The sequence below is a fragment of the Lathamus discolor genome, chromosome 3 (genome assembly GCF_037157495.1).
Source record: "Lathamus discolor isolate bLatDis1 chromosome 3, bLatDis1.hap1, whole genome shotgun sequence".
In the NCBI taxonomy this organism is placed as follows: Eukaryota; Metazoa; Chordata; class Aves; order Psittaciformes; family Psittacidae; genus Lathamus; species Lathamus discolor.
The window spans coordinates 122,990,462-123,005,096 of NC_088886.1; the positions used below are offsets into that span (position 1 = coordinate 122,990,462).

Here is a 14,635-nt window from a genome sequence, read left to right on the forward strand (position 1 = left end):
AGAAGTTTTCTCTATCTTAGTACTCTGCTAGTTGTAGCTGTGGGAAATGAAAGATGTTGTTGTATATACAGCACAAATACATGAGTAATTTAATCTTGGAGCCAGTTGATGTTGTCTTTTGTTTTAATTTTCATTTTGCCTTTGGCTCTGTAGCTGCTCCAGTTTTTTTATTAGATAATATATAAAGAGTCAATAGAGGGTTAAGTGCTATTCAGGGAAGGTGTTTGAAAAAAATCACCAGCTATGCCTTATGACAACAATTATTTATTTTTTTTCATAATGTTTGTGATTTTATCTTTAGAATATATCTGTACTTGCAATTCAGGATTGCATGAATAGGTGCTGTAGAAATATCTTGGTAGTCGGTCACATTTTTGTTCTTACATCGTTGCAGATAAGTATTGAAGATTTTATAATTATTTTTCCCGGATAAAAAAGGAACTCTCAAAAGTAAAGCCAATTTCAGTGTTTGTCGTTGCAATTAATAATTGGACGAATCTGTCAATTCAGTATACAACCCCTATCAAATGTAGTCTCAGTTGTTACTTGCTTTTAACCTTGCATGGATAATCGCTTTAACAAAAAATTACTACTGAATTGTGAGAGCTGGAAAGCAGAGGCAGAGCAGTGTCACACTCTGGAAAGAAGGGATACATAGTTTGTTGTTTGCTCTAGATGGTTTTGTATGACTTTTTAATCTCCGTGTACGTGTTTTCCTTCTCCTTGTGATGGTTTTACTGCCCCACAGTAAAAGCTTAAAATGTAATAGTTTTCAAAAACAGGACTTTTTGAAAGTATCAAACCATTATTTTGATTTAAATAAAAACTAAATAGAAAAACAAAATACTGATTAGTGGTGTTGGAAACTAACATGCAATAGCCTAGTGCTGTGATCTCAAAACAAATTATGCTAAACCTCTGCAAGCGAAGTGGACCAAAGCAGAGTAAATTGGCAGAAAACAGAAGCTTTGATTTTTATACATGGTATTCTGAGGAATATGGCCTACCTTTCATGTCAGTAGCCAGCTTTGTTTGCTCTGGAAGAGGTAGGGAACTAGCAATTTACCACAACACTATCCCTCTTAAGCATGTTGTTGTCTCTTAATTACATTTTGAATAGCATCTGCTGTTTGAAGAGTAATTGGATAGAAACACAGCAGAGAGAAGCATGGCAATATTGGCGCAAGCTGAGACTTCTGCTTGTGGTGGTCTGGAGGCTCTCCCCTGGTCACTGAACCATTCCAGTTCTTCCTAGGCCTGGCCTGAAATGCCCAAAACATCATTTTTGTAACAATAGCAATTTTAGCTCTCGATTTTGATTTTGTAATACCAGGTTTTCATAACTCCTAGAACATGTGGAACTATTTCCGTATCTCTCTTTATTCCCTACTGAAAACAGCTTCCTGCAGGAGATTCAACAGAAATATTGCAGTGCTCTGTTTGTGTGATGAAATCAAAGTGACTAGAAACTGTCTGGTCTGTTTTGTTGTGTGAGATTAAGTGATCTACTATTCGGTAGGACTATGAAGTGGTTTTTAAAAACTGCTCATAATGCATAGCTTTCCTTAGGTACTGAATCACCTTTAAAGAACTCTGCCTTGTAACACCAGGATAATAGTAGTTCTCTGCCAAATGCAGATGCTGTAAAAATAAATGTGTTAGTTTATGAAATACTCAAACATGCCAATACTGCAGGCAGGTTTAATAGCATATCTAGGAGTTACATGTAAGTGAAAAGGTTTTCTGTAAGCAATTATATTCCAAAATCAGAAGGGTAGGGGTCTTCTTAGCTAAATCTCTAGCTAGGCAGAGGAAGGAAATCAGCTACAAAATAAACAGCTGTATTTTCCCATTGCCATTACCAGTTCTTCAGGCATATATTGTCTGAAATAGTTGCCATAATATGTTTTTACCTTTCAGGCCATGGAGCTTAGGGAATCAGTGTTTAATACCTACATCATCTCTTTCCTCATGGGACTGAGGCTGGTTACCATAGCAAAATGGCAAGGAAGCTGATAAGCAAGGAGTACCGTTTGGCAAATAGGACAGAAATTTTGTTTTATTAAGAAAGAGGACTGTGAAAAAATTAATGAGATTACAATGACTTTGGTTTTGCTTAATTATATTTTTTAGTACATGTGAAGGAATAGATATTGAACAAAATGCTCTTGCTCACATGCTCACATAACAAGTGTTACTGCAAATAATAGGAAACTCAGTTTTAAATCTCTGCAAATCTTTGATACTTTCAATATTACACTGTAATTTTTTCCCTTATGTTTCAGGGTATTGCAAAGATGCCATACTGTGAATTAAATGAGCTTCTGCTTAACAGAATGAATATGGCTGTCTTTCCCCTGCTACTTAGAGATTACATAGCAATATAGTTTTCATTCCTACTTGATGAAGCATGGTCATCTGAGTCCGTCTTGTAAATCAGTCTGCAGAGTTCCTTGGGCTTATGTCAAGTGACGTCAGTGAGTGTCAAGTGATGTCAGTGAGTGCCAAAAAGTTGAATTGCTTTGCATTCCACAAATGTGACCAGTAATGTCAAGTCTGATGATGTTTTTTTTGTACTTCCCTTTGACATTGTCAGTCTCTGTGTACCATACGAATTGTGTGCCTGGAGCTGTGTAGCTTGGCTATTTAAGGTATCATCATGACAACAGTATCTTCGTGGGTAGGCCCCACTGGGGGGACCTTTTGTTGGCACCGAGATATACCCAAAAGCAGGTTGTTTTCAGGACTGAGGTGTTCCTTTCTCTGCTTGGTTAAGCTGGCCTGCTATCTAAACGACATGCTGTCTCCTGTTCTTGGTGCAAGAGTTCAGTTGCTGTTTTGGGGAGTTTGTTTTGGGTTTGTGCTATTGATGGAAAGTGAAATGAGGTCTCCGAGACTTGTGATTAAATCGTAAAGCTGCATATTTCCTTACAGTTTTCTGTGCCCTCAGTTTTATCCGCTCCAGATATATGATGCGTGCTTGTGCTGTTTTTATATGCCCAAACTTTCCGCTTTCTGTGCGACTGAATAGCTCCAATAGAAGGTATCTGTGAGTCTTGCTTTAATCCAGCCATGCAAAAGATGCTGTTTAGTGTTAACTCCTTTGAGCCTATATTATCCATGTGGAACTTGTAGATGTGTTGTTTACAGGCTGTGAGTTGCAGTCAGTGCATCTGTGGAGCAGAAATCAGAGTAACTCCAAAGAAAAACCTATTGCAGCTCCCTTTCTCAGCTGTTTCTTCAATATAAGAAGAACTAATAGTTTTAATATAATGCATACATTTTTCACCCTTCAAAATTATCATTATCAGCAAAAAATACCATCAGATGCCTATTGGATGAGGGACTGGGTTAGGGTAACTGGGAAGGATCTGAATGGGAGTTGGCTGATGTATGATCAGGTCGGGGGAAAGATGGAAGACCTCAAATCTGGCAGAATCCAGCCAGCTTTAGAAAGAGCTGAGAGAGACTATAATTGTGAAGGGAATGTGTGATTTTAGGATTAGGGCTTATTTCATATTCATATGAAATTAATGTGAAGGCATGAACCTGCACCTTCAATAACCCTCTCTCTTCTGTGAAGGGTGGACACACTTCGGAAGGAGGGAGAAATCTGTAGGGGGTGAGAATCATTTCCCCATTAGAAACCAGTTACCTACAAATGCATATAGCTGGCAGTGATGACGATCACCAGTAGGTAACTGTGACCTGCAGGTTATTGTACCGTAGTACGATATCTAAGTGCTGGAACTCACTGCAGGGACATAGCCCAAAATGCAGCACTTCGGTGCAGGAGCTTGGGAAATTGGAGCGTTGCCATCTACTGGCAGCTGTTCACAGAAGTCCCACAGCTGGCTGTAGCTTAAGGTGTTGCTTATTTTGAGCTGAAAGATGAGGTTTTTCTGCCTAAATCCTGTTTCAAGGCAGAGTTGTTAATAAAATAATTGTTGCTGTCCTTAGCACGTGGATATAACCAAAGAGTTAAGAGCAATCCTAGTGGGATTTCTTAGGGAGGTTCTTACTTTCAGGATGTAGCGGGGCGGGGGGGAAGAGGTAGCAGCTTCTCTCTCCTGCATAGTGACCAAGTTTGTCTAGGGGGGTCCTGAGCATTCCTGGTGAGCTCAGGTGTTGAGGGGTGCCCTGTACCCCTCCTGCCCTTCAGAGCCTGGCCTTTCTTTTCAGGGAATGGATTGGTCTGGAAATCTTTGAATTCTTTATTTTTTTTTTTTTATTCTGCAGTAAAAAGTAATAAAGGCAAAGGGTATATTTGGACTCATCGGGAATACACCAAAAATCCTGATTTTTAAAATCTTTCAGGTCTGACAATCTTTGCCTCCAGAAGAGATGAGAGGGGTTTCAGATAAGTCTGTGCTCAAGGGAAGCCCAGCATAGCTTGCGCAACTCTCAAAAAATTATACTGTGACTAACCTCCGTCAAGGGAAATGTTTACGTGATACTGTCAGAATCGGTTTTGAACATTTTGCATGGACCAAACGCCACCAGTGGGCATGGGTATTTTTTATTCCTTTTTAATAAAAAAAATAGTTGTGAAACAGAAGATTGCAACATTAGTTTTCAGAAGTTATGCGATTGATTCATTACAAAATATAACCCAAGTGAGTGCAGAAGAGTGATGCAGCTTTTCCTTTGTGTTTGTCCAGTATAAATATGCTTCAGACTTATAAAAGTGATGGTTTAATGTGTCTTTGATATGTTTTCAAGACAGATATATAGGTACACGAACATGGAAATATTTGTGTTCTTCTGCCAGATCTGTCTGCGCAAGTTTTTGCTGACTTTCAGCTGACAGAGCAATGATGCATTTTTAGATAACTGTTTGTCACAATAGTTCCAAGATACTGGATTACCAAAAGCAAGATTACAGAATTATCAGTGAAATTGTATTTTTACCAACGAAGTAATATGCAATGTTAAGAACATATATTTGAGACCAAATACGGAAATTTTATATTTTAAAGACTAGAGAGGTAAAATACACTGGAATTAAGAGCATGAGGTTTAAATATGGCTTGGATTAGGGATTCATGGAAGGGGCTAGGTTCTGGCTGGTGCTTTGTTACTGATGGCAGGTTTCCAAAGTGTAACCAAGTATTTTTCTTTTTTGTTTCTTTTGTTTCAGCTGGTCTCCAACGTTCTCATCTTCTCCTGTACAAACATTGTAGGCGTGTGTACCCACTACCCAGCAGAGGTGTCCCAAAGACAGGCTTTCCAGGAGACCAGGGAATGCATACAAGCGAGGCTGCATTCTCAAAGGGAAAACCAGCAGCAGGTAAGAGCAACAGTGGAAAATGAGAAATGAAGTTGTTGCAGCAAAAATAGCATGCAAATTGGATGGGATTTGCAGGCCTCTTATTTCTTGACTAATCCAAGTAAGACTATGCTGATGATAGAGGGTAGGATTTTTAAAGGTTTGAAAGGTTGTTCAGAGGAGTATTTCTTCCCCAATACCCTGATGGACTTCTCCACAGTCTTCAACAAATCCTGTGATCTATGCTCTGCAGACTAAAATTGCACAGAGTGCAGGTAGCTGTAAGACAAGTTTCAGAAGTGAAAGGGAAAAAATCATTGACAGGACATTCTGTCTCTTGATGCTTCCAAAAAAGGTCCTCTTCCTGCCTTTCCCAAAGGTTCCTGCCTGCTTACACACTTCTGTATACCTCATAAACCTCAAGAGAATTATATTTGTAAAAAAAGTAAGATTCATTACCAACTTCAATAATTTTTGCTGAAAAAAGACCTGTTGGTGCAAGCATACAGACTAGTTATCAGGGGTACCAAGCGTATCAACTCCCCTAATTTATTTGTGGGCTCTCTTGCAATGAATCTCTTGTGTCCTCAGAATTAGATACAAAAGACCTTTAGGGGCAGCTTGACTATTCCCTTGCTAACACACATCTCTGCCCTGCAGTACAATTCACGGTGGTTTGTCCAGTCCAATTTGAAATTAATCATAAAATGGGGCTTCCACTCTTCCCTTGGGAGATATTTCATAGCTTGTTGTGGCTTTGGAGGAGAGGTCAGGGGAATGAATCAGCTGTAGTGTCTTTGCATCTCTGTGGCAACACAGCTTAATTTTCCTCATGTCTCAGCCCATCTGCGTCTACGGGTTTGTCTTTTGGCAGTGTTTCATGAGGTACTTCTGGCTGCATACTTGCTGTTCAACCTTTACTATGAAATAACTTGTACGTGTTTTATTTTTCTAGTATGTGTAGTATGTAGTAGCTAGTATGTAAAGATTCATGCTCAAGGCTCCTTTTTCCTTCAAAACGCAGTCTCAGAAAGATGAAATGAGCAGCTGTCTCCTCTTTCCACACCTTGAAATGGAGGAAAGGATTGAGCCAAGAGAATATCCCGTTTTACTCACTGATTACAGCTCTGTCCTCCCTGCTGAGAGACTGCCTTAGCAGCATGGCTCAAATGCTTGTGCTGCTCTGGATTTAGGTGCTTCTGTGTTAGAAGTAGTTAATGAAAAAAGCCCTGACAAATGCCCTAGCTTTATGCCTTTTTCTTCTCCCCCTCTCCAGAAAGTACTATACCATACAGAAGAAAACCAGGACATCAGAAAAACAGGGGTCAAAGCCAGTCACTTAGAGTACCCTCCAGTACTTCCAGCAGTAACAATGGATCCTCACAGCAGGAGGACTCCTAATAAGACGATTTGCTACTACAACTTGCACTGACCTTGATCTCCAGGTTCAGTTCGGTTGTATCCTCATGCATAATGCATTGAGAAAATCTTGAGGTGACAGCAGACACAAATAAGGGCAGCTCAGCCTGCATGTGGGAGAGCCAGTCTTCAAACAGGGGTAGAGGGAAACACAACTGCACAGCCCAACAGTGTTATTGCTGGGTGCCTGGAGATCTGATGGTGCTCCTGTGTGGTGTTCTCTGCTAATGACAGGCAGATGCTCTCAGGCAAAGGAATGTGTAGTTTCCTTTATCAAATATCTATCAGCACCCAGAATTAGCACAAAAGTAAATAAAACTCCAGAATGTCCAATGCAGAAGAGAGTTTTCTTGTGCTTTCATTATTCAAGATAACCTGTGCCACAGCCATAACGGGACTCAGTGTTGCTTGAAGTTCTCCACAATTTGTAGTGTGGAAATACTTAAGATTTGAGTATGATTCTATGAAGAGATGGGTTATAGGTTCTGCAGTTTTACTTCTAGCACTGCTTGTCTTTTGTCTCTGAAAAGTTGTTCTCTCCTTCTCTTTTTGATGTCTACATCATATAACTTCTGGTGAAAAATAAGTGTTATTAAACCTGAGGACAAATAGACAGTCATAAGACGTTAAATATTTATAGTGCTTTGAGATCATCTTGAGAGGTTATGATGTAAATTATTGAAATTACTATCTAGTACAGAGTCATCATAGGAATGCGTGTACCCACATATACATGTATCTGTGTATATATGTAAACAGAGTAAATCTGTATTGTAGTCTTTCATCTGTGCCTATTCTAGAGGCTAATGCTCCCTGGGATGCATTTTTTGATGTATAATTCAGTGGAACTATATTTGCATCTTATTCTGAAGTGAGAATTATATATGAATTTGCTCTTGCTTTTTTTATCAGGTCAGAATGCTGCCTTGTTATACTTGTAAAACAGCAGTGCTAGTCACCTCACTAGTGCATAGTAAATGATTTTACAATGAGGGCTGTAGTACTTTCTAGTCATTTCAACAAAATGAAAATGGTACTCTAGTGCAGACTTTAATTTATGTGTTTCTTTTGAAATAAAAAATCAGAATTTTGTTAGTTTGGAGGTCTTTTAACATGGCTTGTGCTTTACAAAGGCACTTGCTACAGGCTCCTCCTCTTAGTTTAGAGATTATTTTCAGTAACTGTGGTAATCCCAACAGAATTAAGATAATGCCCAACTGTAACATGGCTCAATTTCCCAAATAGTTGCTGCATGAAGGGATGTTCTACCTGCATTTGTTTCACTTCATAGAATCATAGAATGATTTGGGTTGGAAAGGACCTTAAAAATCATCTAGTTCCAATATCCCTCCCATGGTCAAGAGCACCTTCCACTAGACCAGGTTGCTCAAGCTGGCCTTAAACATTTCCAGAGTTGGGTCATCTACCACCTTCTCTGGGCAACGTGTGCCAGTGTCTCACCAAACTCAAAGTATTTCTTCCTAACGTCTAGTCTAAATCTATCCTCTTTCAGTTCAAAGCCATTCCCTCTTGTCCTATCACTACAGGCCATTGTAAAAAGTTGCTCTCCAGTTTTCTTATAAGCCACCTTTAGGTACTGGAAGACTGCTCTAAGGTCTTTCTTAAATCGTCTCTTCTTCAGGCTGAACAGCCCCAACTTTCGCAACCTGTATCCATGGGAGAGGTGCTCCAGCCCTCTGTTCATCTTTGTGGCCTGCTCTGGACTCTCTCCAGCAGGTCCACATCCTTTTTATGCTGGGGATCCAGAGCTGAATGCAGTACTGCAAGTGGCATCTCATGAGAGCACAGTAGAGGGGGAGAATCACCTCCCTTGACCTGCTGGCCATGCTTCTTTTGATGCAGCCCAGGATGTGATTGGCTTTCTGGGCTGTGAGTGCACATTTCCAGGTCACATTGAGCTTCTCGTCAATCGACATCCCCAAATCCTTCTTCTCAGTGCTGTTCTTAATCCATTCTCTGCCCAGCCTGTGTTTGTGCTTGGGGTTGCCCAGACCCAGGTGCAGGACCTTGCATTTGGCCTTGTTGAACTTCATGAGGTTCTCACAGGCCCACATCTCAGGCATGGCATGGATGGCATCCCTTCCCTCCAGGATGCTGATCAAATCACACAGCTTGGTGTCATCAGCAAATTTGCTGAGGGCACACTCAATCCCACTGTCCATATCACCAACAAAGATGTTGAACAAGACCAGTCCCAGTACTGACTCCTGAGGAGTGCCACTTCTCACTGATCTTTACTTGGACATCAAGCTATTGGCCACAGCTCTGAGTGTGACCATCCAGCCAATTCCTTACCCACCGAGTAGTCCATCTGTCAGTTTAGAGGTAAGGTTGGCTTGATAAGCCCATCTTATTCCCTGTTTGGTGAAAGTTCAGAGCAGTGTTAGTTCATGTCCTGGAGATCTCTAGTGTCTTGAAAATATTGGTATTTCATCTGGCAAGTGCCTATGGAGGCAGGAAGAGTAGGGGTTGGGGCCTCTCAAGAAAATGTCACCCAGAAATGTATGTGAAAATCTCTTGTGAGTACTACTAAGAGAAACTCAGTCCCCTGAATGTGTCCTTATTTTGCAAGCAGGGAAAAAAAGCCTCCCTCCATGCTCATGCGCCCACAGGGAATGTTCCAAACCTGTGGGTGCCCCTGAACCTCCCATAAAGCTCCAAGTTATTTAGAGGATGTGTAAAATCACACATAAAATAGCAGCATTCACACGTTTGAGGATGCCTATTATAATATGCAAATGACAACAGCATATACACCACTTACTCTGAAAAGCATACAAATGTGTTGTGCTTTTGCACTCAGGGAGTACACTAATAGATGACAGAAGCCTGAGGACACGTCCATGATTCATAAGGGTTTTTTTAATGTGGATTTGTAACTGTTAGCACCTACAGTATGGTAGTGAAGGTGAGAGTACTTTAAAAAACAAAAACAATCTCGTCAGGACTGCTGTAGTTTTGAGCAGAAAAGATGTAAATCCCTCCAACATATATTCTATGTTACTACTACCTCTTCAGTGACTAGTGGCAAGGATCTCTTTAAGGTACACATTGAAGGGGGGAAAAATGAAATACCGGGCAGTGTCACAGACTATAAAAGGTGTCAGTGCAAAGTAAGCACATTTCCAGTGAATACATCTTCCACTGGTTCCCCCAAAGTTACTATGTCTCCTTAAAGAAATACATGGTGAAGTTTGAGTTAAAACTAGAAATTAGAAACCAGGAATGTGTCTGTAACTGTAGTATAGGCAATAGGTTTGGTCATGTGAGTGACAAGTGCAGGATTGCTGATCCCTCTGAGTCAGGACTATGCCTGAGCCCCGCTGTTCCCTGTTTTGTTGAGAATTAAGGAGCTGTTAGATAAGGTTAGGGACCTTACTTTATGCTACATTGTGTTGTCTGGAAGGAAGGCCCTTTTCTTCCTTCTGCTCACAGTAGCTAAAGAAAGATGGCAAGAGCAGCATAAGGTTTTGGGATTCTTCAACTATTTCAGACCACTGCCTGCAGCTTGAACCACAGTGAAGCTGCTCCCGACGGAGATGCTCCACACCTTCTTCAGCCACAGCAAAAACTTCTTTTGAACTGTGAGGAGCGTGACTGGGAATAAAATGAAGGTCTGGGCAGAATTTCTCATGTCTGATTCCTGAAATACACAAATGCATAGCTAGGGCACATATTACGTGCAGATTTCAATTCTATACCTTCTGCATGAAATTACCACCAAGTTTAGAATAATAGCAAGCATAGGCTTTGGTGTGACTTTTTAGGAAAATTACTTGAAAGTCATCATTTTGCCATGTAAATAAATTTTGCTTAGCATGCAGAACTGTATGTGGAACAGCTTCCAAAATAATGTTATGAAAGTCACACTAAAGCTATTATCAGTAAATAGAAGTGCCAAATGAGGGTGGAGAGCCGTGAATTGTTGATGGCAGAGACGGTTCTTGAAAACACTCTTGTAGTTGAGTGGTAGGGTTTACAGGTCTTAATGCAATTGGGCCCTAATAGTGGTTTTAAGTGTAGAAGTATAATACTGCATTGTATAGTTGGGCTAAGTTTTCATGCTAGTTTTATTGGGGCATTCCTATTGACTTTTTAGGTGCTATGAACAGGTTTGTGCCTGCTGGGGGAATGTGCTCAGATGATTAGATAGGAGAGGAAGGAATTTTAAATGGTGCCCAAGGGCGTTGGGGTATCAGACCTCTGGTGTTATGTGAAAGAGGACTTCATGGTGGTGAGGAGAAGCTGTGTGGGAGGTCAGGCAGTATAATTTATCTGAGTCCTTCCAACAGTGGTGCACAGGCACTTTCTGTGTTGCATGTCTTCTTTATTTGCAAGAACTGGCAACCATGAATTACAAGCCCAGTGCAGATAGGATGAAAATAGTATTTTTTTTCTTCCAAAATCATTGAATTCTTATTATAGGGTTGGAACAGAATTTCATACAACTTGTTAGGGGATCAGCTCCTGGGTTCTGGAGACCATTTTGCTTGGTGGTACTCATCTCTCACCAAACCGATGACTCATTTCTCCCCAGTAAGGAACAAAGTGTGTTTGTTAACTGGGCAGCAGGTGTTTTAATTGGTTCATCTGTCTGACTCCACAGGAGCGTCTCCTGCTCTCTGTACTTCCTCGACATGTTGCCATGGAGATGAAAGCTGACATTAATGCCAAACAGGAAGATATGATGTTTCATAAGATCTACATCCAGAAGCATGACAATGTCAGGTAAGAAGAGCAGCCTGTCTCCCAGATGCCTGGGGAGGAGGGACCCTCCCAGTGCTTGCTACTTAACACAAAGATGACAGCAACACGTAATCCAAAGTAAGTGTAAAGACTCTAAAGTGTCACCATTTGACTTTTGAAAGTTGATTTATAGGACAGGAGGATTGCCACATTCCTGCAACATCTTCCTTTGAGAAGCAGTTTTAACTGATCTCTTTCCTTAGATTCTTTGATTTTTTGTTTTCCTTCCTTTCTTGGTATGAGTCTCGGTGGTTTTGATAGGGTGGTATATTTGGACTCAGTTATTTTTTGACAATATGCAAGCACCCTTCTGATAAGCAAGTTAAAGACTGGGAGCACTTTCCATGGGGTGAATTGCAGAGCCCAGCTGAGGTTAAGATCACCTGGAATTATAAGCAGGGGGTCCATTAAAATTACAGGCAGCCCTTGGTACCTGCTAGGTCACCCAGAAATGTGTTGCTCCTTGGTCTTCCCGGAGGAGCAGAAGAAACTAATATCCAATCTCTGGCAAGTCATACAAAATCAAACCCAGTCCGTGTTGCTGGAGTAGTCCAGCCCCATGAAATTCTGCACATCACCTGGTTCCCACTGTCCGCTTCCCAGGGAAGAGGCAAAATAAAGTAGTGCGTTTATTGTTTGATAGCTTTATGGGCTACGTATACAAAATTAATCTTAACTTAATCTCAGTGTGTTTTACCTCTGCTGTTGTACCTGACCTCTTTGGGGATGAATTATGTCCCTGCTAAGATTGGTCCAGGAGCTATCTAACAGCTCTGTCAGTCTATAAATACTTCTACTGAGACATGAGGACTGGGGACAGACAGCTTCCCTTCTTCCCCTCTCTATTCGCTCTTCAACAAGAGGTTTTTCTGTAAACTGCTTGTGTAGCCTTCTCCCTTATATAGCTTTAAGTATGTTGGGGAATTATATTTTCTGGTAGCTGCTGCTCAGCAAAACAAAGTGGATTTCTTACCTCTTTAATACACCGCAGCCTGCATAATCTCCAGTAGTTGATGAGGAAAATTCACATGAAATTCTGAAGCATTTGAAGACATTTTCTTAGCATTAAAGGTCACAGGAGAGGTAATATACAAGCAGAAACTGGGAGCAGGTTGCTCATTATTGAATGCAGAGTCTTATATAAAACTCACTGATACCAGGGCAAGTCCATGTGCTGGCATGGGAGGACTTCAAGTCAGCTTTTATTTTTTTGGTTGTGACTTAATAAATAGGTAAAGACCCCCTAGCAATACTGAAGACAAAGATGTTATCAAATGTCAAAGACAAAAATGGTTCCGTGATGAAAAATAAAGAATATATATATGGTGATGGACAAGGGAAGATGTTATCCAGAGTGCCCTCAGCAGAGTATGTGCCACAGTAGATTAGATTAAGTTTTGTGTATTTACATTAATTTTTTCCTTAATGGCACTGAGTTTGTTTGAGAAGGTGTGTAAATTTCTTGTCGTAGATGCCATTTGTGAATTAATTTGTTCCACTACTCAAAGGTCAGCCTGACATTCAAACTGAATGCAATTTGTTAGATATGACATGAGACTAGTCAGTGTAGTATTATAGTCTTTCACATCAATTTGCGTATGTCATTATTTGCAGATTCAAAAGTTGTTTAGTTACAATCAAATCTCAGTAAAGGCGATTGTCACTTTAGGATGATACTTACTTGAAATTTTAAGTGTATCACTAAATAAACAAAAACTAAATAAACAATAACAAACTAAATTCAGAGGGAGAGGGGAATCTAATGAAATGATTATGATCAGAGAAAATAGCCCAAAGATAATGGCTGGTATGGAGAAATGGTGACCTTAAGAGATACAACAAAAAATAACATACGACCCAGAGTATAGGAAAAGAAAAGAGTTTGCTATGACTTTCAGTTATGGCTGTTAAGTAAAATGAAAGGTTAAACATGCGTACAAAATAAATGGGTAAATGCAGCAATCATTTATTTGGACTGTCTTGATGGGTAGCTAGCAGGTAGCCTGCAAACATGTAATTTTCACATCTTGCATGTTTTTCAAATAATACAAACCTTTCCGTAATAGATTATATTCTGCAGCCTAAAAGTAATTTTAACTTTGTCCCTTATGCTAGTGAGTGTTTAGGAATCCCTTGCACATGCTGACTGTCTCCAGTGCAAATGAGGCCAAGGTCTCAAAATATCTTGCAAGGGGTCAGAACTTAAATGGTATCTTCCTCAAAGAATGGATTTTGTGCCTGTGCCTGTGAGCTCGTAAGTCAAAGCCCACAGAGATCATGGAAAAGGCTGGAAAAGGGAGATAAGAAATAGGGATAAAATAGTGTATGTACTGAGAGCAAACAGAAACTTAGGAACTTCTCATATTCATGTACTTCAGGGAAATTAATAACTAAGTATGAATATTGAAAAAAGGAAACATGATTTGGAACAAATGACTCATTTCACACTAGGAGTTCATCATGGGGCCTTTGCTCTTGCCTTGGTGCACTGAAACCACCTCTAGTGGGAATGACTGCAGATGATTTTGAAGCATTTGCATGCATACAGGAACACACTGGTGAGGAAGGTTAGCATCTCAATGATGTGGACTAATGAGCTGACTGAATAAAAGCAAGCATGCTCTTTACTTTTCATGCAAAAATGCTCAAGGGGAGGCATTCGGGATGAGAACGCTCCATGCAATTTTGATTTGGTTTTGTCACTATTCAAAAATGTCATAAGATCCAAGTTTGTATGAGCTAAAGGTTATTGTGTCAAGGCGATTGAGAAGTACGTGAAGTCTGTGTGAGAGTGCTGTACCCAGCCATTGAGTCTGACTTCCTGTTGATGATTTATGAGCAGAAGCATTTCCTCCACAGTTCATAGAAGTGGGAAGGTCTGTGTGTCTGCGCAGTGGTGCAGGTTTCCCTCCTCCATCAGCTGTATCCAGCCATTCTCTTTTCTCACTTTCCCAGATTAGTTAAAAAGGTAGCTTATAAAAAAAAGCGTAATGGATGAGAATTTTAATTAGCCATTGATTTAAAAGTTTGATTGCCATCGTAATGCCTGCGACCTGAGATCTTAATTTTTACTGGGTATTCAGGGTGAGGTTGCTTACTGATTTCACAGTCAACGTCGAAATAATGAGCTGAAGGTTTCCATCCAGCTGGGTTTAACTTTGGCCCTTTGAGCTTGGAAGA

At 40.3% G+C, this 14,635-nt stretch overlaps 1 protein-coding gene across 3 annotated transcripts in view; it reads left to right on the plus strand.

Moving 5' to 3' along the window:
- Positions 1 to 14,635, plus strand: part of ADCY5 (adenylate cyclase 5) — a 228,165-nt gene that overhangs the window by 126,206 nt on the left and 87,324 nt on the right. For all 3 annotated transcript variants that reach the window (XM_065671431.1, XM_065671432.1, XM_065671433.1), the window contains 2 exons: positions 5,141 to 5,290; positions 11,316 to 11,437. In XM_065671431.1, the coding sequence (XP_065527503.1) occupies positions 5,141 to 5,290; positions 11,316 to 11,437 (272 nt within the window). The remainder of the gene's footprint in view (positions 1 to 5,140; positions 5,291 to 11,315; positions 11,438 to 14,635) is intronic.